The sequence below is a fragment of the Equus przewalskii genome, chromosome 30 (assembly GCF_037783145.1).
Source record: "Equus przewalskii isolate Varuska chromosome 30, EquPr2, whole genome shotgun sequence".
In the NCBI taxonomy this organism is placed as follows: Eukaryota; Metazoa; Chordata; class Mammalia; order Perissodactyla; family Equidae; genus Equus; species Equus przewalskii.
In genome coordinates, this window is record NC_091860.1 from 27,690,322 (window position 1) to 27,716,027 (window position 25,706).

General features: G+C 36.9%; 1 protein-coding gene across 2 annotated transcripts; it reads left to right on the forward strand.

Moving 5' to 3' along the window:
- Positions 1–10,996: 10,996 nt before the first annotated feature.
- On the forward strand, positions 10,997–25,279 carry LOC103542047 (aldo-keto reductase family 1 member C23-like protein). Of its 2 annotated transcripts, XM_070601950.1 has the most exons (10): positions 11,048–11,205; positions 13,083–13,250; positions 14,121–14,237; positions 14,440–14,577; positions 15,542–15,619; positions 16,069–16,191; positions 18,961–19,070; positions 20,237–20,402; positions 23,265–23,347; positions 25,025–25,279. In XM_070601950.1, exons 1-10 carry the CDS (start codon positions 11,122–11,124, stop codon positions 25,065–25,067), a joined length of 1,110 nt encoding a protein of 369 aa, XP_070458051.1. In that variant the 5' UTR covers positions 11,048–11,121; the 3' UTR covers positions 25,068–25,279. The 2 variants fall into 2 exon arrangements, with proteins under 2 accessions (XP_070458052.1, XP_070458051.1); XM_070601951.1 differs by lacking the exon at positions 14,440–14,577 and having other exon boundaries at positions 10,997–11,205.
- Positions 25,280–25,706: the final 427 nt, after the last annotated feature.

The following is a 25,706-nucleotide window of genomic DNA, read 5'->3' on the forward strand; positions in this document are numbered from 1 at the left end:
GTGCCAGATAGTGTCTTATCAGTAAGTAAAATAGACAGGAAATTAAATTAGAATGAGAAGTGTCCAGAGTTGACTGCTAGTGGAGGAAGAAGATGGTGAAGGAAATAAGGAGTACTGAGCAGTTAGAAATTGGTAAGTGCCAGTTGCGGGATAATTCTGCAGAGTCTTACATCACTGTATGTCTGATAAGTGGAGGCACTGAATGTCCTGCACTCTACACTATTTGTTCAAAAACTTTCACAGCAAACAGGCTTGGAATGTAGAGATAGTAGCTCCCTCCAAAGAAATGGAGGTTATGCCTATTGTCCAGTAATATAAAGAATATATCTCCCTCCAGAGAAAGGGCAGGGATGCTCCGTGCCTGCTGTAATCAATCCGAGTTCCCTAGATTCAATATTTTCTTCCTGTAAGTCAATCTGCAAGTTCAGGTGTTGCGTGGGCCCCCTCACTTTACCCTGTAGAATTGAGGACTTCAGGACCTAGCACAGCAAACCTTATTGTGGGAAGCATTTTCCCAATATATCCATGTATCAAATAATCACATTGTAAACCTTAAACTTACAAAGTGTCACATGTCAACTATATTTCAATGAAGCTGAAAAAAATGTTACTTTGGCTACAGCTTTTGTTGTAAGTAGAAAACTATCCTTCTTTGACACACAAGTTTGATGACTTCAACCAGAATCCATGAAACCATGGCAAGTTAATTTGTTTGCTTTCAAGTCAGGTTAAAATCTTATATCCTTCATGATGCCTGACAGGGATATGGAGAAAAATTAGTCACTGATGAAGATAGTAGTAGAAGATAAGGTCTAGATCTGCAATCCTATGTCATATAGGCTTTCAGAACATTTGAGCTTTTTTTCTGAGAGAAATGGAGAACAATTTCAGAGTGGCTATATGAACTGACATGTTTTCAAAGGGTTATTAATTATTAGGGTTATTATTATTTAGAAGGGATGATATGTTGAGAAGAGAAGAAAGGAAAAGAACGCTTGTTAGGGCTGTCTACAAAAATTAAGATGAGAGGTGATGTTGACTTGGATCATTGTGTGAGCAGCCAGGGTGGTCAGAAGTTGTTAGAATATGTATATATTTTAAAAGTAGAGTCAACAAGGCTTTCTAAAATATTGGATATATGGTAAAAAGAAAAAAGGATTCAAAGTTGACTCCAGAAATTTTGAGACAAGGAACTGGAAGGAAGAAGTTGCCATTTGCTGAGATGGAGATGAAGTGGGAGGAGCCAATTTTTGTGGGAAGAAGATGAGTTTAATTTTAGACATGTATGTTTGCTAATCTTGATACGTATCCTGGTGAAGATGTTGTGTAGACAGTGGGGAAGACAAGTCTAGATGTAGAGAGGGGGTCTAGACCAAAGATACACATTTGGGATTTGTCAGAATATAGCTGCCATTTTAAAGCCACAAAGGCAGATGATCAGAGCTTAGAATAGATGAGTGCGTGAATGTGGACAGCTTCAGAAAAGTCACGAGAGATCCCATCATTAAGAAGTTCTTGAAGAGTAGAGGAACCAGCAAAGGAGGCTGAGAAGGACGGGATAATGAGGTAAGATGGAAAGCAGAAGGTTGCTGTCTTCAAAGGAAAATGAAGGAACTGTTTCAAGGAGAAAGGTCAAATGCTACTGATAGGATAAGTAACATAAGGACTGAAATGGACCATTGCATTGGGCAATTGACCTTAACAGGTAAAGTAGTTTAGATAGAACAGTGGAGGCAAAAGCCTGAATAGAGTGGGGTCAAGCAAGTGTTGGGAGAGAGCAATTAGATCAGAACTTAAACAGTTTTCAAAGATTTTGCTTTTAATCCTTTCAGTTCCCATAGAAGTTTACATTTTAAAATTCTTGAATAAGAAATTAAGTTGAAGTTAAATCATACTACACTCATTCTCTGTACATTTCTCCTTTGAACAGATTGGTGCATGGTGAGGCCTCTTGGCTTTTCCAGCTCTTATTCTGTCCCTGTACCAATAACACAGGACAACTGTCTCTAAAACAAAGACAATTGCTTGGCTTTATTTATGTGTACGCTTTTATCTCAAGCTGAGACACATACTCATTTGTTTGACTGTAGTAAAGCCTAGGTATCCTTATGTTTTAAAAGCTCATCAAACAATTCTAAATTTGGCCAAGTTCTGAAATGTCTGATGGGAAGACCAAGTTCTCACCATGATTTCAGTTTTACTAGATCACTCATGTTCACTCCATTCCCCTTGGCATGTAATCACCTTGGGAAATGGACTATGAACCAACCCTGGCCAATGACACATGAGAGTATCTGTACTGAGGGGCTTCTAAGAGAGTTTCTATCAATTCTTAAGACAAGCCATCCCTCTTTGTTGACTAGATATGTCCTGTTGAGATGTGATATGTGAAATTGCTGTGCTACCCTCACTCAGCCTAAGGATGGTGCCAAAACAAAGAAGAAGGAAGAGGCAAGAGAATATTGAAGCTTATCTGGACCTCTCATGGCCAACTCAGTTGGCCATTCCTCTGGACTTCTTGTTATGGAGGTAACACATTTCTATGCAACTTAAGCCAACTTGTGATAGGTTTTCTTGACTTGGTTGTATCTTAACTGAAAAGGCTTTCAAAGCTTTTGATTTTCCCTTTCCAACTCCCTTAATTATGCACCTTTCCTGGAGTTTCACAGTCTGTGAAAATTACTAAGTCATCTCAGAGCGGGAGTCCCAGTGGATTCTAAGGGTTTGAAGATAGCATTTGGTGATATTAAAATAAAAAATGTTGCAGAAGAGGTAGTGATCCACAAAAGAGCCTCATCTTTTCCTTCACTCATCTTGAGGCCAGATTCAGGGCACATTTTGTTCTTAAGACAGAACCAACACCATGACACAACAATGAGTCAAGTGAATTGTACTTCAAATTCCATGGGTAATGAATCCCACAAATATCATAATTAAAATTTCATACATATCTTCTAAAACATCTGTTTTTCTCCAAAAAAGTTCCTTCCAGGGCAACATAGATTCCTCAGATCCTCTCTTCATCCTCTCTCCCTTCCAAACTTCCTCCTACAGAGCCTCAACAATTTGCTGCCTTTTCCAAAGCAATGTAATCTGATGTTTGGCCTGCACAGACCCTCAGCCCCCGCAACACCACACACATACGCCTCTGTCAAGTTCAAATGTACTCTATTTTTGTTCTCACAGGACACCACATGGCCCTTCTCTCCCCTAGATGATTCATTAGACAAAACAGGTCACACCCTAGTGACAAGTAATACTGGCAACATAATATTTTTTTAAACCATATAAATATTCCCTTTGCTGAGAAAATATTTGCTGTTCTCTGTACACTGTTAATTATATTGTAAGGCATGAGTGAGGAGAAAAATCAAGCAATTATTTACTGGTGAACACAAAAATTACTTGTTTATACCTCAAGGATATCCTCCTCTTCTCCCTCTCTTACAGGTCTAGGAAATCCTGAGATGTCTTGACATATAGTTTTCTTGTTCAGCCTGATTGTATAAACTGGGGAAACTTTGAATCCCCACCAACTCCGTTAACCCGGCTTGGTCAAGCACAAGCCCCAATGGACAAGTCAGTATCTCCAGTGAACCTTAGGAGGCTGGCAGACTCTAACTGTTCATTGGATTAATAGGGAAATATTGATCCTGGTCTCTCTCTGATACATAGACTATCCTATAAGTCAGATCTTGCCCAAATGTCCCCAATGGAGCGGCACACTGGGGATCACACCCCTTTTGAGCTTGTCTCCAAGTTTCCGGGTCTGGTGAAGGCAGAAGTTGCTAAGGTCCCAGGCTTTTCCTGTTGCATCCAGTCTCCACCAGACACATTTCCTTCCCATAACCGATGCACCTTTCAAAGTCCTAGCAGTCCCTGCTTGTTCTCTAGCTGCAGAAATGTGACCAGCATGTTATTAGTGCATGATATCCAATCATATTGTTTTCAATAAAAACTTCAAGATTGGAGACAAACTAGAGGGTGTAGCTCCAGACTGACATCCTGGCTTACTGAAGGATTCCTCAGTCTTGGTGAACTTGGTTCACCTGTTACCTCCCTAGACATTTATCTTCTCCAGTCCAAGGCCACACTGGAGCCAAATCCACACACAGGTCTTGTTACCTGCAAGTATCCAGTGTCAACTCCCTGGTTACTTTCTCCTAAATTCTCAGGTAGGTACATGAATCTGAACTTTTATAAAAGCTTCAGAGGTGGGTTGAATGTTGCTATTTTGTAGACTGGTATTTGGGAAGTCATTTTTAAAGAATTTGAGTATTTTATGGTTTTTTTTTTGAAACATCCTATAGTGCCTTAAAGGTATGTTTTAGAAGGCATTCCTTGCTTCTTCTTTTTAACATCCCCGAGGCAATGGGTTACTGTCTGACTGACTGTGCCCTTTTCTAACATTTGTCCGGTTCACACCATGTTCTTAGTTTATGAATAACCTTAGGAAGGAAGCATTGGTTGGGATGGGGTCAAATTTTACCAATTCAGAACAAGTATCCATAGCACTAGGGTGTAGGGGGTGGCTGGGGGTGCTTTGCTTAGTTAGTGCTGGCTGTGTGATTCTGACATTGGGACTGACAATGAGAATGGCAGAGCAGTTTCTCAATAGTCTCCCAAAGCCACATCTACTCTCTTTCAGAGGTTGAGTTTCCAGAAATTGGACTGATTTCTCCAACTTCATTACAGCTGTAACCAGAAATTCTCTCTACTCTATACTATTAGAAATTATACTTGGGGCTGACCCCGTGGCTGAGTGGTTAAGTTCGCGCACTCCGCTGCAGGCGGCCCAGTGTTTCATTGGTTCAAATCCTGGGCGCGGACATGGCACTGCTCATCAAACCACGCTGAGGCAGCGTCCCGCATGCCACAACTAGCAGGACCCGCAACGAAGAATATACAACTATGTACCGGGGGGCTTTGGAGAGAAAAAATAAAATCTTTAAAAAAAATTATACTTAATACTTTCTATTCCAACTCTTGTCCATAATCAACTGATATTCATAATTTATAAGGCAATCCTAAAGTATCCTGTTGTCTATATGTAATGTTGGAAACCCACTTATCCATCTTGCTAACTACGAGCAAATCTGCTCTACTCACCCTCTAATTCAACAGAAAATAAAGAGATTAGAAACTTTGATCTTTCTTTTCAGAAATTAATTAAAAGAACAGCCATTCCTTGCCAATGCATGGAAAGTGGACAATGACTCAGGTATGTGAAGTAGTATAGAAAGATAGAAATAATTTTAATATTAATCCAGACACATTCAATATATATTTCAGCACCATAGCACGTATAGTGTTGGTCACATTGGGATCTCATCCCAATCAGTGCTTCCTTCCTATATTTATTCATAAACTAATACTCAGAATGGATATTGACTGAAGCAAAGGTTAGAGCAGGGTTATAGTTAGACACTAACCCACTGCACTAGAGCATGTTGAATTCCTTAAAGAAGAGAAACAGGGAACATTAAACTGCTACTAGAAACACTATAGTTTCCCTTGTTTGTGTCTAGATATTAACATTAAACAACATTCTGACAGGATACCTTCCATTTGAATGAGTGACTTCAGTAGGACAGATGACAGGAGAGTTGAATAATCAGAGGGGTGACTAAGGAAGAAAATTCAGCAAGTGAAATTCAAATACCATCCACAGCCCAGGAGGGCCCAAGAGAGGGTCAGACTGTGGAACTCAAAATAGTATATTCTCGATCTCAGTGCTATCAGTTTGTTGTCTCTATAACAGATCATGGGGCAAATCCTGAACATCCCAAACTTGAGATAGTCCTTGGTAGCATCCAATTCTTGAAAACCTCTTCACTAATCATGAAAGATCCTTGGAACATCTAACCTGGTGGCTCTCACTAGGGTTATTGCGTGTAGGTATAGGAGATCCATCATGAGAATAATACATCTGGTTGTTGGGATATATAAGGAAAGGAATCCATTAAATGCATAAATCATTTTGGTTAGTATTTCCATCCTAACATTAAGTCTTTCATTTGTGAACATGATTGTCTTTGCATATGTTTTTGTCTTCTTTAATTTCTTTAAAATATTTTTGTAATTTTGAATGTAAATTTGAATGCAATTTTGAATGAAAGTCTTTTGCGTCCTTAGTTAAGTTATTCCTAAGTATTTTATTCATTTTCATGCGAATACAAATTGAATTGTTTTTACAAATCTCCTTCTCAGATTCTTCATTGTTAGTGTATATAAATGTAATTGACTTTTCTGTACTGATTATGTATCCCACATTATTGCTGAGATTGTTTATTAGTTTAAAATGTTTGTTATTTGATCTTTAAATTTTTCTACATGTAAAAAAGATCATGTCATCTTGGAACAGAGATAATTTTATATTTTCCTTCCCGTTTTGGATGAATATTATTTATTTTTCTTGTCTTATTACTGTAAGTTGAACTTCCAACACTATGCTGACTATGAGCGGTTAAAGCAGGTAAATTTTTCATATTATTGATCTTAAGGGGAAATGCTTTCAGGCTTTCACCTTCCAGTATCACGTTAGTTGTGAGTTTTTCATATATGGGCTTCATTATGTTCAGGAAGACTTTTTCTTTTTCTAGTTTGTTAAGTGTTTTTTTATCAAGAAACTTCAATTTTGTCAAGTGCTTTTTCTATATCAACTGAGATTACCTTGTAGTTTTTCCTTCACCCTGTTAATGTGGTGTATTGCATTTACTAATATTTTGTCTTAAATTGTCCTTCCATTCCAGAAATGCATGCCACTTGTTCACGGTGTAAAACTTTTAATATGCTACCGAATTCAGTTTTCTAGTATTTTTTTGAGAATTTTAAACTCTGAAACCATATGGAATATTTGTCTTCAGTTTATTTTCTCATAGTATCTTTGTCTTGCTTTGTATTAGGAAGTGTTCCCTCCTCTTCAGTCTTTTGTGAGAGTTAAGAATGATTGTTGTTAATTCTGTTTTCAATGCTTGTTGCAATTCACTGGTGAACCAGTCTAGTCCTGGGCTTTTCTTTATTGGGAGGTTTTTGATTACTGATTCAATCTTCTTAAAAGTCATGGGACTATTCAGGTTTTCTATTCCTTCATGATTCAGTCTTTATAGGTTATATTTTTCTAGGAATTTTCCGCTTCATCAGGATTTCTCAAATTGTTCACACAGTTTTTCATAGTACCCTCTGTTATTTTCTTATTGATCCTCTGTCTCATCGTACTACCATAATTGAAAGTTGGGTATTGAAGTTTCTGATTGGTTTTGTAGTGGTGTCTATTTCTCCCTTCAATTCTATCAATGTGGTTTCTATACATTTTGGAGCTCTGATGTTTGGTACTTGTAAGTCTACAGATGTTCTGTATTCTTGGTGCACTGACCCATTGATCAATACATAATAACCATTTTTTGTGTCATCATAATTTTTGTCTTAAGTTTTGTTTTGTTTTCATGTCTGTTACAGGTGTAGCCACACCAGCTCTCTTTTGGTTACTGTATACATGGAATATCTTTTACCATCTTTCCATTTCAACTATTTGTGCCCTTAGATCCAAATTAAATCTCTTATAGAGGACATACATATGATCCTGTTTTTGTTTCATTTGTTTGTTTTTAATCCGTTCTGCCAGCCTATAACATTTGTTTGTGGAGTTTATTCATGTGTAAAGTAATTATTGGTATGGAAAGGTTACTTTTTAAGTTTTTTTCTATATGACTTAAATTCCTTATTTCCTCCATTAATATGTTCCTTTATGATTAGATGGCTTTTGGTTGTGACATGTTGTGATTCCCTTGTCATTTTAAATTTCATACATTCTATTGTTATTTTCTTTGTGGTTACCTTGTGGATTACAGATAATATTGTAAAGTTATAATAATCTATTTTGAATTGATAACTATTTAACTACAGTGCTATATAAAAACTCTCCTCTTATACACCTCCTTTCCCCTCTCCAAATTATTTTTTTAATATCATTGGTTTCATCTTTATACATTGCTGACATATTAGTGTAGATGTATAAATATTTTATGCATTAATCTTTTAAATCTTGTAGAAGTGAAAAGTGGATCTAGAAACCAAAATTATGAAAGTACGTAAGTTTATATTTTTCTGTATATTTACCTTCACTCAGGTCTTTATATCTTCATATGGCTTTAAGTTGTGTCTAGTCTCCTTTCATCTGAACCTGAGCAACTCCCTTTACAGTTCTTATAGGGCAGTTCTAATGGCAATGAGCTCTTTCAACTTTTGTTCATCTGAGATTGTTGTAATTATTCCCTCATTTTTGAAGGATATTTTCACTTGATAAATAATTATTTCTTGATAGGTTTTTTTTTTCTTTAAACATTTTAAATACATCATCCCACTGCCTTGTGTCCTCAAGATTTCTGTTGAGAAATCTGTTGGTAGTCTTGGCCAGGATCCTTTGTACCTGATGGGCCATGTTCCCTTTGCTGCTTCAATATAGTCTCTTGTCTTTGTTTTTCAACAATTTGAATATAATGTGTTAGGATGTGGACATTTTTCAGTTTTTCCAACCTTTAATTCTTTGAGATTCTTGGACTTATTGATTATTGTTGCCTTAACATGCAGCTTGGGTAATTTTGGTTCATTATTTCTTGAGAAAATCTCTTTCCCACTGTCTCTCTTTTCTCCTTCTGGGACTATGATAATGTGGATATGAGCCTACATGCTGGTGTTCTATAAGCCCTTTAGGGTGTGTTCACAATTTTTCATTTTTTTTTCTTTCTTTTCCTTAGGCTTCACAAATTCTACATATTATATGATATCATTTTGGTCATATATGACTTACCTGATTTCCGTTAGTTATTTGTCAAATTTTTGCTTTAGCAATTTTAGCATATATCAGACAGTTGTTTTAAACTCATTGTCTAATAAATTCAATGTTTATATTTGTTCAGAAATAGTTTTGGCCAATTTTTTCTTTTTAGATGATAATGGTTTTTGTTTTTTTCTGTATGTTCATCAGTATGTTTAATTGGACATTAGAAAAACCAGCCACTTCTCCCACTCTTCTCAGCTTTGTTCTGTGCCTTGAAAATCCCTCACTTATTAGCTTGGCATGCTCCAATTGGTTTTTGGTTGTTTGTTTAACTTGGGGGATTTTATTTTCTCTGAATAGCAAAAGAACCACATTGGAGTCTGTCAATATAGTAGATTTTAATACGACTTATATAGACAACAAAAACTCCTTTCCGTAGCAGAACAATTACTCAGACTTTTTTCCGCTTTCAGCTCCATGCCAAGACAATATTATAATTACCCATGTCATATGACAAAGGCTGGAGGGATTACATCAGGAAAGATGGGTCGAATCACCTGCCACTGCTCTATTTGTTACCAGAAAGATTCTGGAGCTTATCCTTGTGATTTCTTAACATTTTTTGACACTCTGTTTTACAAGACATCCTAGCACTTGTGTCCTCCCCAAAGCGATCCTCCACTGATACAAATATCCCAGAATCACTAGATACTACAGACCAAATATGTGAAAAGCAAAAAGAATTTTAAGACTGAATGCCTGCTCCGATTCTCGGGATGAGCGCAACATGAAAGCTGGCAGTCTAGTCAGTTCTTTTCTGAGCATGCATCTTGCCTGGCCTGTGTGTGAGTTTTTAATTTCCCTGGATACATCACCGCCTTTTGAGTGTCTCAATAACCAAAAAATACACACCTCAGATTCTCCTCAGAGCTTTATGGGGTCTATTCTATGTCTTCACTCTTCACCTCTTGCCTTGGGCATCTGTGCATCTGCAGTTCCCCTTGCGGCAGTAATGAGCCATTCCAGCTGCTTTTCAGTTCAAGCTTAGAGTTAGGCAAAATGGACAGCAGTCTTTCAGGCAGCCTCAAATAGGTTAGAACATTGCCAATAAGGTCTTCTATAATCACTCTGCTTTGATACAGGTAACTGGGAAGTGGGCTGATGCCTCTCACACACCAAGCCTTCACTGTTCCAGGCAGGGAAATGGACAAGGTGAAAAAAAAATGATGTAATTTCCTACCACTTTGGATCTGGCTTTTTCCTCACTGGGGTTCACTTTGTTGATGTAGATCTTTGTTTGACAGTTTTCTAGACTTCCTGTAAGGTTATTTCAGTTAGTTTCTGATTGCTTCCTTATATTCCCATGGGAGAACTCAGGACTTTCTTGTCCGCCATTAAGCTGACATCACTGTATGTGTTCAATTTGAAATGGCTTCATAATATTCCATTATATCAATGCATCATAATTCCCCTAATTTCTCCCAAGTTTATTGTAGTTTAAGTTGTTTCCAGTTTTTTATTTCATGAATACTGTTGAGCAAGATAATAAATTATGTAAATTATTCTTGAGGTTTTTTTCTAGTTACATCATGATAGTTTTTTAAAAGTTATATTACTGGATGAAATGTATAAACACACTAAAATTCTGTTTTCACACTGTGCATAATTTGAGATAACTATTAATAATTATTGCTCCAATAATCACCTTGCCAAAAATGTCTTTTTTGAGTGCACTTTCAAGGATTCCACCCTTGTCAGGGTGGGATATTCTTTTTGTAAAGCAAAGAAAAAATAGAAACAAAAATAATTTTTCTAATGAGAAAGGCAAAAAGACAAGCTTTCTTTCAATTTTAAGTTCTAATTTCCTATTGAGGGTCATCTTTTTAAAAAATGCTTGTTAATCATTCTTCTAAGTTGTGTGTCTTTTTATGTGTGTAAGACACTTAATTGTTTCAAATGATGTATGTTCAAGAAGGGGCTTCCTCATGGCAAAAGAAAAAAATAAGAGATTGGTATCTGGAGGTTTCTGGTCTAAGGTATGGTCAATAATTTTTCAGCTAATGTTTTGTAATAATTTACTGCTGGATGTGGATCCTGAAGGTAAAATTTACTTGTCATTATATAATAGATCATTAAGATACCCCTTTGATAAAACAAAACCAACAAATTAACTGGTTAAAACTGTCTTATCACTTCCTGAGTTTCTGTTTTAACCTCGCTCCTCCCACATTCCACTTGGTAATAGTTGGACTGCAGACTTGGGTGTTACCCTCCTCTTATTCATATAAGCTGTGAGAGCAGAAGATTACACAGAGTCTGCTTAGACAGAGAAGCAACAGTCAATGGATCCCAAAGGTTGGCGTTTGAAACTAAATGATGGCCACTCCATTCCTGTCCTGGGATTTGGCACATATGCGCCTGAAGAGGTAACAGTAGTGATCTTGGGGTTGAGGATTCCAAAGAAAATAGACCGAGCATGAGCGGAAGCTGACTCAGGTTGGCAAGTCATTGAGTTACTTTGTGACTCTGGGAGGCTCATTTTGTTCTTGTAACCAGCCTAGAAACAGGCCTTATACAGAGAGACAAAGCAGCCAGTGTTCTTTCCACATCAGGGTCTGACTGTGTGGTCACCCATAGAGTCTTCTGGGTTTTCCTCCAGTTTCTATCTATTTCCCAGGTTGGCAAAAGTGATAAAATTTAGCAGTCAAGAACACTGACTATAACCTGCCTTGCTTTGAGGGTAATTACATGGGAGTGGTTTCTCTGTATATTACTGAAATTCAAAAAATCTTTCCTCCCACCAAAAAGGATACGCACTGCTGAGTGCCTGGCAATTGTAGTCCAATGTAGTTTCCCTTTAACTTCACCTACTTCTTGGAAATTTATCCTGAATGGAAAGATAATACCATTTGAAGGGATAAGCTACAGTCTTCCAGAGCAAGGTTTCGGTTCTTCATCTTTGTTACTACATTAGATTGAAGCAAATAGTTAAAGTTGGACCTTGGGCCTAGAGAGAGAAAAGTCACTGAGTTGCTAAACTGGAAGCTGGAAATTTGCCTTCCCAAGTTGGCTTTGGACTATTTAGTTGCATGACAAGGGGCTACTACTTAAATGTTGAGTCTCACTTTCTCATTTATAAGACAGAAGGAAATGTTGAAAGAGACATTTTGGAGACAGAAGACAGGACTTGTTTACTTTGTAGTGGAAAGTGGCATGAAGGGGAGGAAGGGTCAAGGATATCACTGAAGCTTCACCTTTGTAAACCTCTGAATGCTCCTACATCTAAGGAATGAGCATAAGCAGCAGAGGTCAGTTAGACCAAGAATCTAGCTCCTAGCAACATCGTTGAACAAAGGAAGCTTCTGAAATACTTAAAAATAAATGGAATGTTGGTCAACCATAAAACAGTTGGAAATCCCACCATTTGCAACCACATGGATGAACCCAGGGAACATTATGCTAAGTGAAATAAGACAGACACAGAAAGACAAATACTGCATGGTCCCACTGATACGTGGAATCTGGAAAAAGCAAACTCATAAAAGCAGAGAGTAGGGGAGTGGTGATAAAGGGCTCGGGGAGGAGCTAGTTGGAAAAATTGGGAGATATTAGTCAAAGGGTATACAAGCTGGCCGTTGTAAAATGAATGGTTTCTGGAGAAATAATGTACAGTATGGCAACTATAGTTAAAAAAGTATTGTATTCTTGAAATTTGGTAAGAGTGAAGATGTTAAGTGTTCTCACCACACACACAAAGAAGTTTACTAAGTGACATGATGAGCATTTTAATTAGCCTTATTGTGGTAATCATTTCATGATGCATAATGTTATGAAAACATCACATTGTACCACATAATATATATATTTTTAAAATTTATTCACAATTTTTATTCAGCATGTTCTGTGTGACAACACTGGTAGTGGACACTTAGAAGTGATCACCATGTTCCTTTTCTGTTTGTTGATTTTGCTTAGTAATCTCTCAGTATATAAATCATATCCATGACTCTAACTCTATTCTGAGTCCTATGATTTCTTCCAGCAAATCACTGAATCTGGGGGTGATCTTGGGGACCTTCAATGTTAGTGATCAACCAGTGAATGCCATTGAAGGAGTTCTTCAGATCCCAACTTTTATTACTTACCAGGAAAGACCCAGGCAAACTGACATGGGTTCATCACTACACGTGCAGAATTAAGCTAAGACATAAGGGAAAATTAATTCTTGGGGAGGTCAAAGCTGTGCCTTACCTATCTGTCAATCACATGGATATCCAACTTTGACCTTTGGTTGCTCATCTAGGTTCCCAAAAGCAAAGCTTCGGAGGCCACCAAATTAGCTATAGATGCTGGGTTCCGCCACATTGATTGTGCTCATTTGTACAACAATGAAAAGGAAGTTGGACAGGCCATCCGAAGCAAAATTGAAGATGGCACTGTGAAGAGAGAAGACATATTCTACACTTCAAAGGTGCTGTGTATGTGGTGTGTGTGTGTGTGAACATGTGTGAACGTAATTGTGTGGAGATCACAAGTATATAATAGGACCAGATGTTTGGTGAATTGTGCTTATTGGTACAACTATTTTCACTCATATTCATGTATTAAATGTCGTGTCAAAAAAAGATGATAGCTTTCTCATCACTGTTTTTTTTTAAAGTTTATGATTTCAAAGTGTAGTCGCTACTTTTCTGATCCTCAGACCATGTCAGTGTGATTTAGCATGGACTATTGAATCAGACAGAACTGTTATCAGATTACAGTTTCCCTTATCATCTGAACGACTTACTACAATTTCTTAACATTCTGAATCTCACTTCTCACCTCACTCAGTAAGAGAGAGCAATATAACACGCACATTGTTTAATAAACAAGATATAGTTATATCTATAGATACATATAAAAATATAGCTGAATTGTGCCCAGCACATATTAATATGTTTAAAGCACTTTTTGCCCACAGTTATCTGAAAAAAGGGATGCTACTTATTCCAATTAAGATTGAATATTTGATAGAATTAGGCTATCCTTGTGAACTGCTTTGTAGACTCCATCCAACAGAGTTCAGATAATGGGCATGGCTATTGTTTGATAACACTTTCTATTTGATGGTTCATTTCCTTCCATTGTTAGTAGAGGTACTGATGATAAATCCAAACAAATAATAGTGTATCTAGGAGTAAGTCAGATCAAAAGGGAATGCAAGAAAAAAAAAAGCATCTTTCCTATGTAGTCATAAGTTTCCAACAAGTAGAAAAATGTTTATTTATTAGGAGAAACAAGAAAAACAAACTGGCTGAAGTATTAATCCAATGCAACTTCCATTCTTTAACCTCTGCAGCTTTGGGTCACTTTCCTTCAACCACAGTTGGTCCAGCCAGCCTTGGAAAGATCTCTGAAAAATCTTCAACTGGATTATGTCGATCTCTATATTATTCATTCTCCAGTGGCTCTGAAGGTTGGCAATTTGCATAATCACACCTATTTTACTTCTTGTGTCAGAATGTCTATCAGCTTGTATGGATGACGAATTAAGATTTTGCTTAGAAGGATGTAGGAATTATTACACTAGGAAAGAATCCTCAAAATAATAATTCCTGATTAGCTCTTCATGTCCTTTTATTTTTTTGAATCCTTAATTACCTTTCCACGCCTCCCAGAGAAAAGAGTTCAACAATCTCAAATCCTCTGCCTCAAAAACTCAAGGAAATAAACATAGGAATACTCAACATGCATTCCTGATTATGAATCCTGTGTCTCTTGGGGCTGTCAGGAACACAAAGGTTCACACAGCTGTGGTGAGCAATGAAACTGCCATATACTTTAGGATAATGAATTGATCTCCTCTCTCTCCATTTCAATATTATGATATTGATATGATATTATGGTGCAAACTTTGGGTTGGTCCAAATCTAGCAGCCATCATAGGGACTTTGGAGACCTTGCCTACACCCTTGGCTACCTTCAAAATTGAATTTTGTTGATTACACTTAGCCATTAAAGTATTATCTTATGTAGGATTCTTGATTTTAAGCTATAGAAATCTACTCAAGCTATGTTATTCAGAACAGTTTGTTGGGTTATGTCAATGAGAAGTCCAAGACATGGACAGATTTAAGAATTTGAAATAGTCTTCTGAAATGTCTCCTTTTCTCTATCCCTTAACTTTCCATTATTATTGGTTTGCTTTATTTTTCTTGCAAGATTTTCCCTTGGTGGCAAATATGGCCATGGGGCAGTTCAAGTCTCGTTGTCACTAACACTTGAGAGTGTCTCTGGTCTTATAATCGCATCTTAATTCTTAAGAGAACCTCAGATGTCCTTGTTTGGTTCATGTGCCTGCCTTTGGGCCATTGAATGTTCAGACAGATGAGGAACTCCATTGTCTAGCCTGGGTCAAAATTGCGATGTTTTCTTTTTAATGGAGATAAGGCCATGTAACTTACTGTCATTTCCAGTGTGAGGGAAGCTTTTTGCAAGAGGAAAATATAAGGACAGATAAGGCTAACATAAGATACTATGAGTTCCCTTTAGGACTGAGGAAAATGAGTTTATTAAAACATATAATCAGTGTAAGAGATTAGTGGAAGGAAGCCTGTGTCCTAAAGACATTCCTTACACCTCCATATGCAAATCATTTTATAAATATTAGTATCTAGTATGTTTCAGATCCTAACTGACATGGGTTTAGTTTCCTGGCAGCCTTGCTAAGTTTGGAGAAATTATTTTGTGGCGTCACTAAAATGATTGCTTCTATTCCAGCCAGGGGAGGAACTTCTTCCCAAAGATGAACATGGAAAACTAATGTTTGACACAGTGGATCTCTGTGCTACATGGGAGGTGAGTGCTTGGAGGTGAGAGCACAGAGGAAATGAGGAGAGGGGGGATCTGATTTCCCCTTCTGCTTATGAGAATGAGCTATGCACCATTAGATTCAGCAATTCATAAATTTTAAAGGAATAGATATGCTGTAGTCATGTGGAGGAAATCATTACCAAAATATTGAGAGAAATGGAGCAGAATAATTTTGGACAACAAAGACAGGCATCTCTTTCCTTCAAGGTGTATACTGTCTCGCATTTTTCTCAGAGAAAACAGTAGTCCTTATCCTTGCCATCACTACATTCTTTCTCTGTTTAATTTGCTATATTTTTCTCTTCTTGTTATTCATGCCAATTGGCTTCATTGTTATTTCTTGACAGTTGTTCCTTTTAACAGATTTTTCTTGCATTTATTCTTGATCTATAGCCAGTTGTACAAGTGATTCTTCACCACCCTTTCCTCCCCAGGCCATGGAGAAATGTAAAGATGCAGGATTGACCAAGTCCATTGGGGTGTCCAACTTTAACCGCAGGCAGCTGGAGATGATTCTGAACAAGCCAGGGCTCAAGTATAAGCCTGTCTGCAACCAGGTGAGCACCCTTGGCTTCCTCTACTTTCTATTCTTCATCTTTTTCTTCTGGCACTCTGCCAGATGTCTATTTGGTCTCCATTCCTATCCATCCTACTTTTATGGAACAGAAGATTCTAGAGGGCAGAGCTTCTGTCTTGATGGGCATGGAAGGAACCCATAATTGTATCTGTTCTTAATGAAAAAAGTGGTAAGACTTTAGTTGTAAATTTTCCATAAGAATTTAAAGAAGGTAAAAGAGTTAATGGCAGGCTAAAACAGTTAGCCAGAACTTAGAGGGAAGGTGACATTTCTTTGAGCTGTAAATCATGGTCAGAGATTGGATTGGTGAAAGTGATTTGGAGGAAACTGTGTACAGGAAGGAAGGTTATGAAAATTTGGAATTGGAAGTAAATAAGGAAAGAGTGAAAATAAGATGACGTAGGTGCTAGGGGTTTGGAGGGAGTTTGGATGTCTGAATCCTTCATCTTGATATCTTTGCTTTCATGGGTCTTTGAATAAGAAGCACAGATACAAGAAAAAATAACTGGAGACTATGAAATTCATCCAGGCTAGAGGGATGATTTATGGTGATATTAATTGTGGATGAAATCAACACTCTGGAACATTTTCAGGAATATAGAGCAGATCTTGTTATTTACTTAGTCAATCTGATTCTCCTTGTCAATTTCTACCCTTAAATGAATTGTTTATACACATTATTCTGTGTCTGGTTCTGTGTTCTTACTCTTTTTGTCTACTTTTATTTCATTATGTAAGAACATTTAATATAAGATCTACTCACTTATCAAATTTTGAAGTATGCAATACAATACAAAAGAATATTGTTAACTATGGGAACAATGTTATACAGCAGATCTCTAGGACTTATTCATCTTGCATAATTGAGGCTTCATGACCATAATTAGCAACTCCAGATTTCTCCCTCCTCCCATCCTCTGGTGACTAAGAATCTGCTCACTGGTTCTGTGAGTTTGACTATTTTAGATTCCTCTTATAACTGGTATCATGTACTTCTTGTCCCTCTGTGAATGCCTTATTTCATTTACCATAATGTCTTCAAGGTATAACTTTGAGTCAAGAAGTAAGTGTCTCCAATTGGAAAATGCGGCTTATGAAGTTCAAGAATTTGACATATAGTGCTATATCACTATTGATTTTCAACTATAAAAGTTAATACATTCATGTGATTCTAGCATTAGCTTTACTCACAATTTTTATTACGAAAATTTTCAGAGATTCAGAGAAGTTAAGAGTATGATAAAGAACATCCATGTTTTCCCTCCAATATTAACAATTTTTCACATTTTATCGCATTGCCAAATATGTGCATATATGTGTGTGTATACAGATACACACACACACACATGCAATATTTTGCTGACCTTGTTCAAACTAAGCTGTAGATATGACAACTTACCCTATGGATCTCAAAAAGCATATGGTCTACTAGTCAATCCATATTCAAACTTTCCTAGAGCTTTCTCAAAGTGTTTTATAGATCTTTTTTAATCATGAGCCACTTGTGGTCTGCAGATTTTTATTCATGTCTTTTTAAGCTTTCTTATGCAAGAATGGTCACTCACCCCTTTATTCCCCATGACACCCAGACAGATTTTTGTTAAATATTCTGGATTCACCTGATTGTTGTCTTGTGACATCAATTAACTTTTTCTCTATTCTGAGTTTCTATGTTAAAAGGTAGCTCTGAATGTCTTATTACCTGAAGGTTAAAGACTTTTGGCAAGAAATTTTGCTTTGTGTGATGCATCTCTCAAATTGCACTCCAGCAGGAAGCCTGTCATGACAAGTTGTCCCACTATGTGAAATTTTAGTTTTGTTCTCTTGGTTAAGCTAGTTGTAGCCAGGTGTTTTCTTTGTCAGTATATGATTTTGCCTTTGAAGTTACCTAGCAATCTGCTGGGTGATAATTGTAATCAGAGGAAGCCATATTGCCCCAAGTTTTCATAAAATGTTTGAGTAGCTATCAATGTTTTTACCCTGAATTGGTTATTTCATTGGGATTTGTAAATAATAATTTTCAATTTTAAGCAATATTTTATAATTTTTTACCTGACATTTTTTGGAAACAAAAAATCCCTTCATCAAATCAGGATAAAATATGATTGTTCCCATAAGGTATGCTAAAAGCTTAATTCTTTCCCTTTAATTATCAATGTTTCAAGAAAGCAGTCATTTTAAGAATCACCTTCAGTGGGAGCAAAGATTTTTGAGTTTTTTTCCTGTCTCTTTCTCTCTATCTCATCGTTATGGACTTATGAATTTGTATTTACTCTATGTGTTATAATTTCTGTTAGTCATTATTCCCTTTGATGCTCAAACCTGCCATATGTCACCATTGAGATCCCCATCAAACTGGTTCTTTTATCCTTTAGATATCCCTTCATACATCTTTGAATAATTTTTTGCTTTCTGGTGCAATTTTATGTCCAAGGATCAAAAAGTTCTTTTCCTGTCCTGTATCTGGAATTAGCCATGTCTCCTGGTAGTGTATAACGATACTGAGAAAACAAGATCTGATCCATAGAGTCAGTTGTTCTCAGGAATGTCATTTTTTTTCTTTACCCTTTTAGTGAATAGAGATATAATATTTATTTAAAAAAATCATTACTTGATGTTGATATTTTCAGTTCATATTTAATAATACACAATTTTTTTATTCAGCTTTTTCTTGGCTTTTACTCTTTCTGTTTATTTTAATATTGCCATTTAATATAATCTGACACTTTTCCATCTTGGCATTCTGTAGGTGGAATGTCATCCTTATCTCACCCAGAGGAAACTGTTGGATTTCTGCAAGTCAAAAGACATAGTCCTAGTTGCCTATAGTGCTTTGGGAACACAACGTCTAAAACAATGGTAATGAAGATAACAGGGAGATTCCCTAAAACTACTTTTGATGAAATAGTTTTAATCATACTGGACTCAGTTTTCTGGAATTAACTCTCAACTGGTTTAGGGGAGAAAGGTGAGGGATGAAAGAAACCCTTCTCCATTATCACCCAATCACCCTGCCAGATCTTTACCATTATATGTGTCCGCTTCATCAATAATAACTGCCAGCATTAAAATCTATATATAATCCAATAATCAAGACAAGAGTCATAAGCCTAAATCATGATTTAGTTATTTGTTAACTAACATTTCTAGTAATATACTCTCTTAATCTCATCTACTTTATGTCTAAAATCAGGATAGTAATATTTAACTCCCAGGGGCTGGCTTGGTGCTGTAGTGGTTAAGTTTATATACTCTGCTTTGGCAGTCTATGGCCCACAGGTTCAGATCCTGGGCACACACCTATGCACCACTCACCAAGCCATGATGTGTTGGCATCCCACATAGAGGAAGATTGCCACAGATGTTAGCCCAGGGACTCTCACCCTAAAGCAAGAAGAGCAAGATCTACAATGGATGTTAGCTCAGGGCCAATCTTCCTCACACACACACACACACACACACACACACAAATGTAACTCCCAGGTTTAGCATCAGAGAAAAATTACAATCTGAGACGTTTTTGGAAACTTCTATAGAAATATTGCATATGATAAGTAATGATAAAATGAATAATTATCCTTTTGGGAATACTCAGCTTTTATCAATATCTTAGTAAAGTTAAAGTAAAAATTATCCTATTCTTTTTATTTCTCTTTCTCCTTTCTGCTCTTCTTCTTACTTTGAGGGTTACGATCAGAGAAGAAAGACAACCACTGAGAAGTACTAAGAAAAATCCATGATTTGGAAGCATTGGTCTGAACTCAAGTATGCATCAAAATGACCTGGAGGGCTTTGAAAACACAGATTGCTGGGTGCTACACTTTAGTTTCTGACTCAGGTGGTCTTATGTTATGCCATGGAATTTGCCTTCCTAACAAGTTCCTGGATGATAGCGATGTTTCTGGTCCCTGGACCACATTTTAAGAAGCAGTGGTCTAGAATGGATGTGCTGAGTCTGTTTGGAAGCTTCATAACAAACTGAGGACTGAATCTCAGGTCTTCAACATTACTGAATTTCCTTTCAGGGTAGACCAGAGCTCCCCAGTCCTCTTGGAGGATCCAGCTCTTTGTGCCATGGCAAAAAAGTACCAGCGAACTCCAGCACAGATTGCCCTTCGCTACCAGCTACAGCGTGGGGTGGTGGTTCTGGCCAAGAGTTATAATGAGAAGCGGATCAAAGAGAATGTGCAGGTGATGAGTGAGGCTGTGGGCATAGGATTTCTAAATAATATCCTACATGCTTATTCTTCTTTGTAAGGCTCTCAATGCATCTTTGGGCTCAGATGAGTTATCTGTTATTTCCCATGTGTGTACACCTTATGTGTGTTCTCATTGGTTTTCTCCTCCTTTTGCCACAGTAAGAGATTGGAGAGAAAACAGAGATTTTATTTCTAGCATGAAATCTTCAATGTACTCTTTAGCCCCGTGCAAGTAAATCTCATTTTTTTCATTCTAAAATGAGGGAAATGAGCTATGGGATTTTCTTTGTCTATTTAGGCTGCTATAACAAAATACCACAGACTGGGTGTCTTATGAACAACAAAAATTTATTTCTTACAGTTCCGGATGATGGAAGTCTGAGATCAAGCTGCTAGTGTGGTCAGGTCAGGGCTCTCTTCTGGGTCTCACACTTCTCATTGTATCCTAACATGCTGGAACGGGCAAGAGATCTCTTTCAGGTCGCTTTTATGAGGGAATTGATCTTATTAAAGAGGGCTCCACTGTGACGACCTAATCACCCCTCGAAGTCCCCACTTTCTAATACTATCACAATGTGGGTTAGTTTTCCAATGTAAGATTTTGGAGACACGCAAACATCAGAATGTAGCAGTGATCTTCAATCTCCAAATCACTATGCTTTTAGTTTGCATTTCCTTGGATACTAATGTACTTTCATTTTCATGTATTTATTTTGCATGAACTTCCACTTTTGTGACGTGCCCATTCAAGTCTTTGTTCATTTTTATCAACTTGTCTATCAATTTATGAATGTGTAGAGACACCATTATTATACCATTAGCTATAGCTGCATAGCAAACTATCCCCAATTTAGAGTTTTACTACAACAGCCATTTATTTAGTTCAGGATTCTGTGGTTTGACAGTTAGCCTATGCTCAACTAAGCACTTCTCTTCTAGGCTGGAGTCTCTCATGTATTTGCAATTAAAAGCCAAGCAAGGAGCCACCTCTGCTTTAGGAGAGGTTTTGGCCGTTGTCACTGATGTACAAACTTTCTTCCATAAAAATTTTCACATAGTTGGCAAGATTATTGCCAACTGTTCTGTTCTTCATCTCATCAGAGTGGCATGATCCCAAGCAGTGAGTGGATACTTGCAGCGCCTTTTCATGTGTAGTCTCAGATTGGACTCACCACTCTTCTGGCAAATTTTCTTGTCCACCGCAAGTTACAGGACAGGCTAGATTCAAGGGTTAGAGACTCTTACAAAAATGCTTTTGTCTTCTCATTCAAATTTGGATCTCTAATACACCTGGGGTTGATTTTTCAATACGATGTGAAATTGGACCCAAATATGTACCTGTATAAATGAAAATCCAAATGTCTATATTTTCCCACAGATTTTCATAGTCTTCTCTGTCATATATCAAATGTCCCTCAGTCCATTTCTAGTCTCTTTTTTCTATTCAATTACTTACTTTTCTCTACTGTCTAATTATTCTGTAAAATAAATCTTGCTTTTCAGAATGGTAAAATTGTTTCTTTATTCCTCTCTCTTCTTTAAGAATGTCGTGGCTATTCTTGACTAGTTGTTCTTTAATGCCAAGTAGAGTATCACTTATAAACTTCCATGAAAAATAAGAATGTACGTCCTTGGTTCCTATTGCATTAAAATTATAGATGAATTTGGAGAAAAATTTCGCCTTTACAAAGACCTCCAATTTATGATTATGATAAAACTTTTAGTTACCTTGATGTTCTTTATATAATTTAATACATTTCATAACTAATCCCAAAGGCATTTACATAATCCTTTCATCAAATTTATTCATAGTTAAGTGGTAACTTAGATACTCTTTTGATAAGCATTTAGCATTTCATTTTGAAGATTTTCAAGTGTACAGGAAAGTTGAAAGAGTAATGCAATAAATGCATTACTTAAATTCATCAGTTATGTCATTGATATTTTGCCTACTATCTGTCTATCATTGACCGAATTATGTATATATTAGTCTCTCTGTCCAACTTCTCAATATATCACTATCTTGGAGTATTATTATTGACTGGTGGATTTACTTAGTTCAATATATTAGCCATTATTGACAGTCTTTTCCGTGCTTAAAGTGTCTCACATTTAGACAGTGGCATTATCTTCAAGCCAGTCACTGTCTTCTTCGAACATGACATCATTAGTATTTTGAGAATTATTGGTCTAAATAACCTGAAAAAATTGTTTTTCACATTCTACTTCTTCATTGATGGCATATATGAATCCACTTTTATTCATCAAAATTAGTAAATTATGTGTTGTATTTTTTTTAAAGATTTTTATTTTTTCCTTTTTCTCCCCAAAGCCCCGGGTACATAGTTGTGTATTCTTCGTTGTGGGTTCCTCTAGTTGTGGCATGTGGGACGCTGCCTCAGCGTGGTCTGATGAGCAGTGCCATGTCCGCGCCCAGGATTCGAACCAACGAAACACTGGGCCGCCTGCAGCGGAGCGCGCGAACCTAACCGCTCGGCCACGGGGCCAGCCCCTATGTGTTGTATTTTTAAAATGTATTTCTAGATTCTTCTAGATTTGCTAAGTTCACGACTGTGTCTCTTTGAATAATGTCACCTTTGATCCTTCAGCTTTCTAAAAGATCTCCTTTGTGTCTGTAGTCTTGTGCAGTTTCAAGGATTATATATAAGGATGAATTTCTATTTAATTTTGCCTGACATTTATTACCACTTGAGTATTTTGCTTAATGTCTTTTGGAAACTTCTAAGACATTTTGAGTGTTGCCTCTGCACCATTCAGTCTGATTTGCTTGGATTTTCTGGATTGGCAATTATGCAATTTAAAAATCATAAAAATCTTTCTACTTATGTGATAGGTTTTTGAATTCCAGTTGACTTCAGAGGACGTGAAAGTCTTAGATGACCTAAACCGAAATCTTCGGTATTTTTCTGCACAAATGTAAGTGAATTTTGTAAATATGTTTGCCTCAGTTTGTATTCTGATAATGAGTGTATGATGATTGTTAAAATTTACTCAATACCAGGAAGACAGAAGCCAGTTTGAGACAGGGATTGGAAAGGAACTTTCTGGAATCTCATCCTAGACACTCTCCAGATCTTTGTTCACTGACACAACAACAGGGTGATTGAAGCAGGGTCAGCTTGAACATATACACATACATCCTGCCTTCATCACTCCAAGGAACCTTCTAAGAAGCTCAATATGATTGCTGAATCTACATCTTCCATGTAGATCTCCCATATCTACAACAATCCAGTGGACATATACTGTGGCTATCACCAGTGTAGCCTAATTCAATGTTTCCAAGACCATGGTTATTTTCATCTGCTCCCAACTTCTCAATTTTTTACCAGATTAAAGTTTTCTCTATCAAGCTTTTCATCCACTGCAGAAATTCCTGTCACCCCCATATGGAATCTTCATGAGATCCTACTAAGTTTATGTTCTTCATAAGTTTCCAATTCTCTCCCTTCCTTTTCACTGCATTTTTGTTCAGGACCGACATATTACATTTCCCTCCAGAAAGGCTGGTCTTTGGGGATCAATAGGAATTTTGGGTTTAGAATTTCTGAAATATGGAGATCTCAATGAAGAGGACAATATCTTCAAGAAGAGAGATTTAAACCAAAGGGGTAGTCTGGAGACAAAAGCACCATTGTTGGAGAGAATTTATAACCAACAGTAGATCTTTCCTATTCTTTCATGCTCTAAGGTTCTGGTATTTTGAGAAAAACCTTCATTATAAATGAAGGAAAGAGAGGGCTCATTCCTTCTGCCTGTGAGAATTTTAATTCCTAATAGTAATAAGTATGATAATGTATGGAAAGGGACTAGCATAATGACAAGTTGTGAATATTCAAAAGTTGGTAGATGTATTTTCATCCTTGCTAATATATTTATTAATATAGCTTCAAATGAAGAATAAGGTAGGGAAATTATGCAGAGATAAATACAGAGTGGTAATGAATCATTCATCCTTCCAATAAATTAGATATTTCAATAAAAAGCCATTATTTTCTATCATTTTCTATTTTGGGTTATTACCGAATAGAGATCTCCCTACTGTACAGTAAGTTCCTTGTAGAAGGCACTCGATTTTTATGTGGCATTCTTTCCATTTCTGAAACTAACTGGATATATTGTATGTGGTGGGAAGTTAGTAATTGATAAATTTTGAAAATTGAAGTGAAATTGCATTCAGTAACCTGTGTCATCCTAAAGTTTTTATCAGTTCCAAGCATGTGACTGGACATGTCCTGTTAGATACGAGGCAGAATCAGTCTCTTCTTCCACTAAAGATTTGATATAAGAAAGGACAGGCTATCTGGTTGCTTTCTTGACAGAAGTAGCTAAGGAGAAGATCATATTTGAATTTCTGACTCTGTTTCTTCTGGGTATTGAGTTCTTGGCAGGGACTATCACTTGGATACTTTAATTATTTTTATTATTTTTCAATTATTGTGATGTCATGTTTGTGAAAGAAATAAAGGCAGATTCCATATCCAGTTAGGAAATAAAATGTTTAGCTTTACTCTAATGACTGCTTCATAGAAATTACTTCTCCACCACCCTACAGTCATTGAATCCATACATGTATTGCTTTTTCCAATTTAGGCTTGCTGACCACCCTGAATATCCATTTTCTGATGAATATTAACATGGAGACCTTTGTCCTCAATTCTCCCAGAAGCCCTGTGTGCAGATAATGAGATAAGAAATGTCTCAGATGTTGAGAATTGGACACATCAGCATGGGTTCCTTCCATGCTGCTTAGCAACTCATACTCAGCAAGACTTAATTCCATAGGTCAGGAAGGAAATGCACTTTATTTTTTCACTTCCTGTAAAAATTAAAGATTTTTGTCCCAAATATCTTGCCTACACCAATCTCTGTTTGGTTTATTTTCTTTCTATTTGACTCAATAGAGCCAAAAATTGATTTACCTAGAGTTTGTGATGGAGTTGGGTGTGGAACGGGATACAATAAAAATAATTGTATAGATATTTCTGGAGTGAGGTGGGTAGAGTTCTCATTCTATAAGGAAGTAGTAGTTAGCAGTTCTTTATCAGTGTTCTTTTAGCTCTGCATGGAACAAGAAGACACATTATATATGGTCTGGATGGTGAGAAACATATTGCAAAAATGACCAGCAATGCATAGGCTCCCTTTAAGCAGCTCAGGGGATCACTACTTCAGGAAATCCCAGAATGAAGTATCCCTCTGGCAGGTCTGTCACCGTAGGTGGGAGGGGAACCAGCCTGGATGGAGGATTAGGATTCAGACATACTGTAGGTTT

What these genes read in the sequence shown, in the direction of transcription:
- LOC103542047 (XM_070601950.1), top strand. Translation starts at nt 11,122, where the DNA reads ATGGATCCCAAAGGTTGGCGTTTGAAACTAAATGATGGCCACTCCATT. An exon ending in GCACATATGCGCCTGAAGAG is followed by an intron (nt 11,206 to 13,082) that starts GTAACAGTAGTG and finishes TTGCTCATCTAG; the next exon opens with GTTCCCAAAAGCAAAGCTTC. An exon ending in ATTCTCCAGTGGCTCTGAAG is followed by an intron (nt 14,238 to 14,439) that starts GTTGGCAATTTG and finishes CACGCCTCCCAG; the next exon opens with AGAAAAGAGTTCAACAATCT.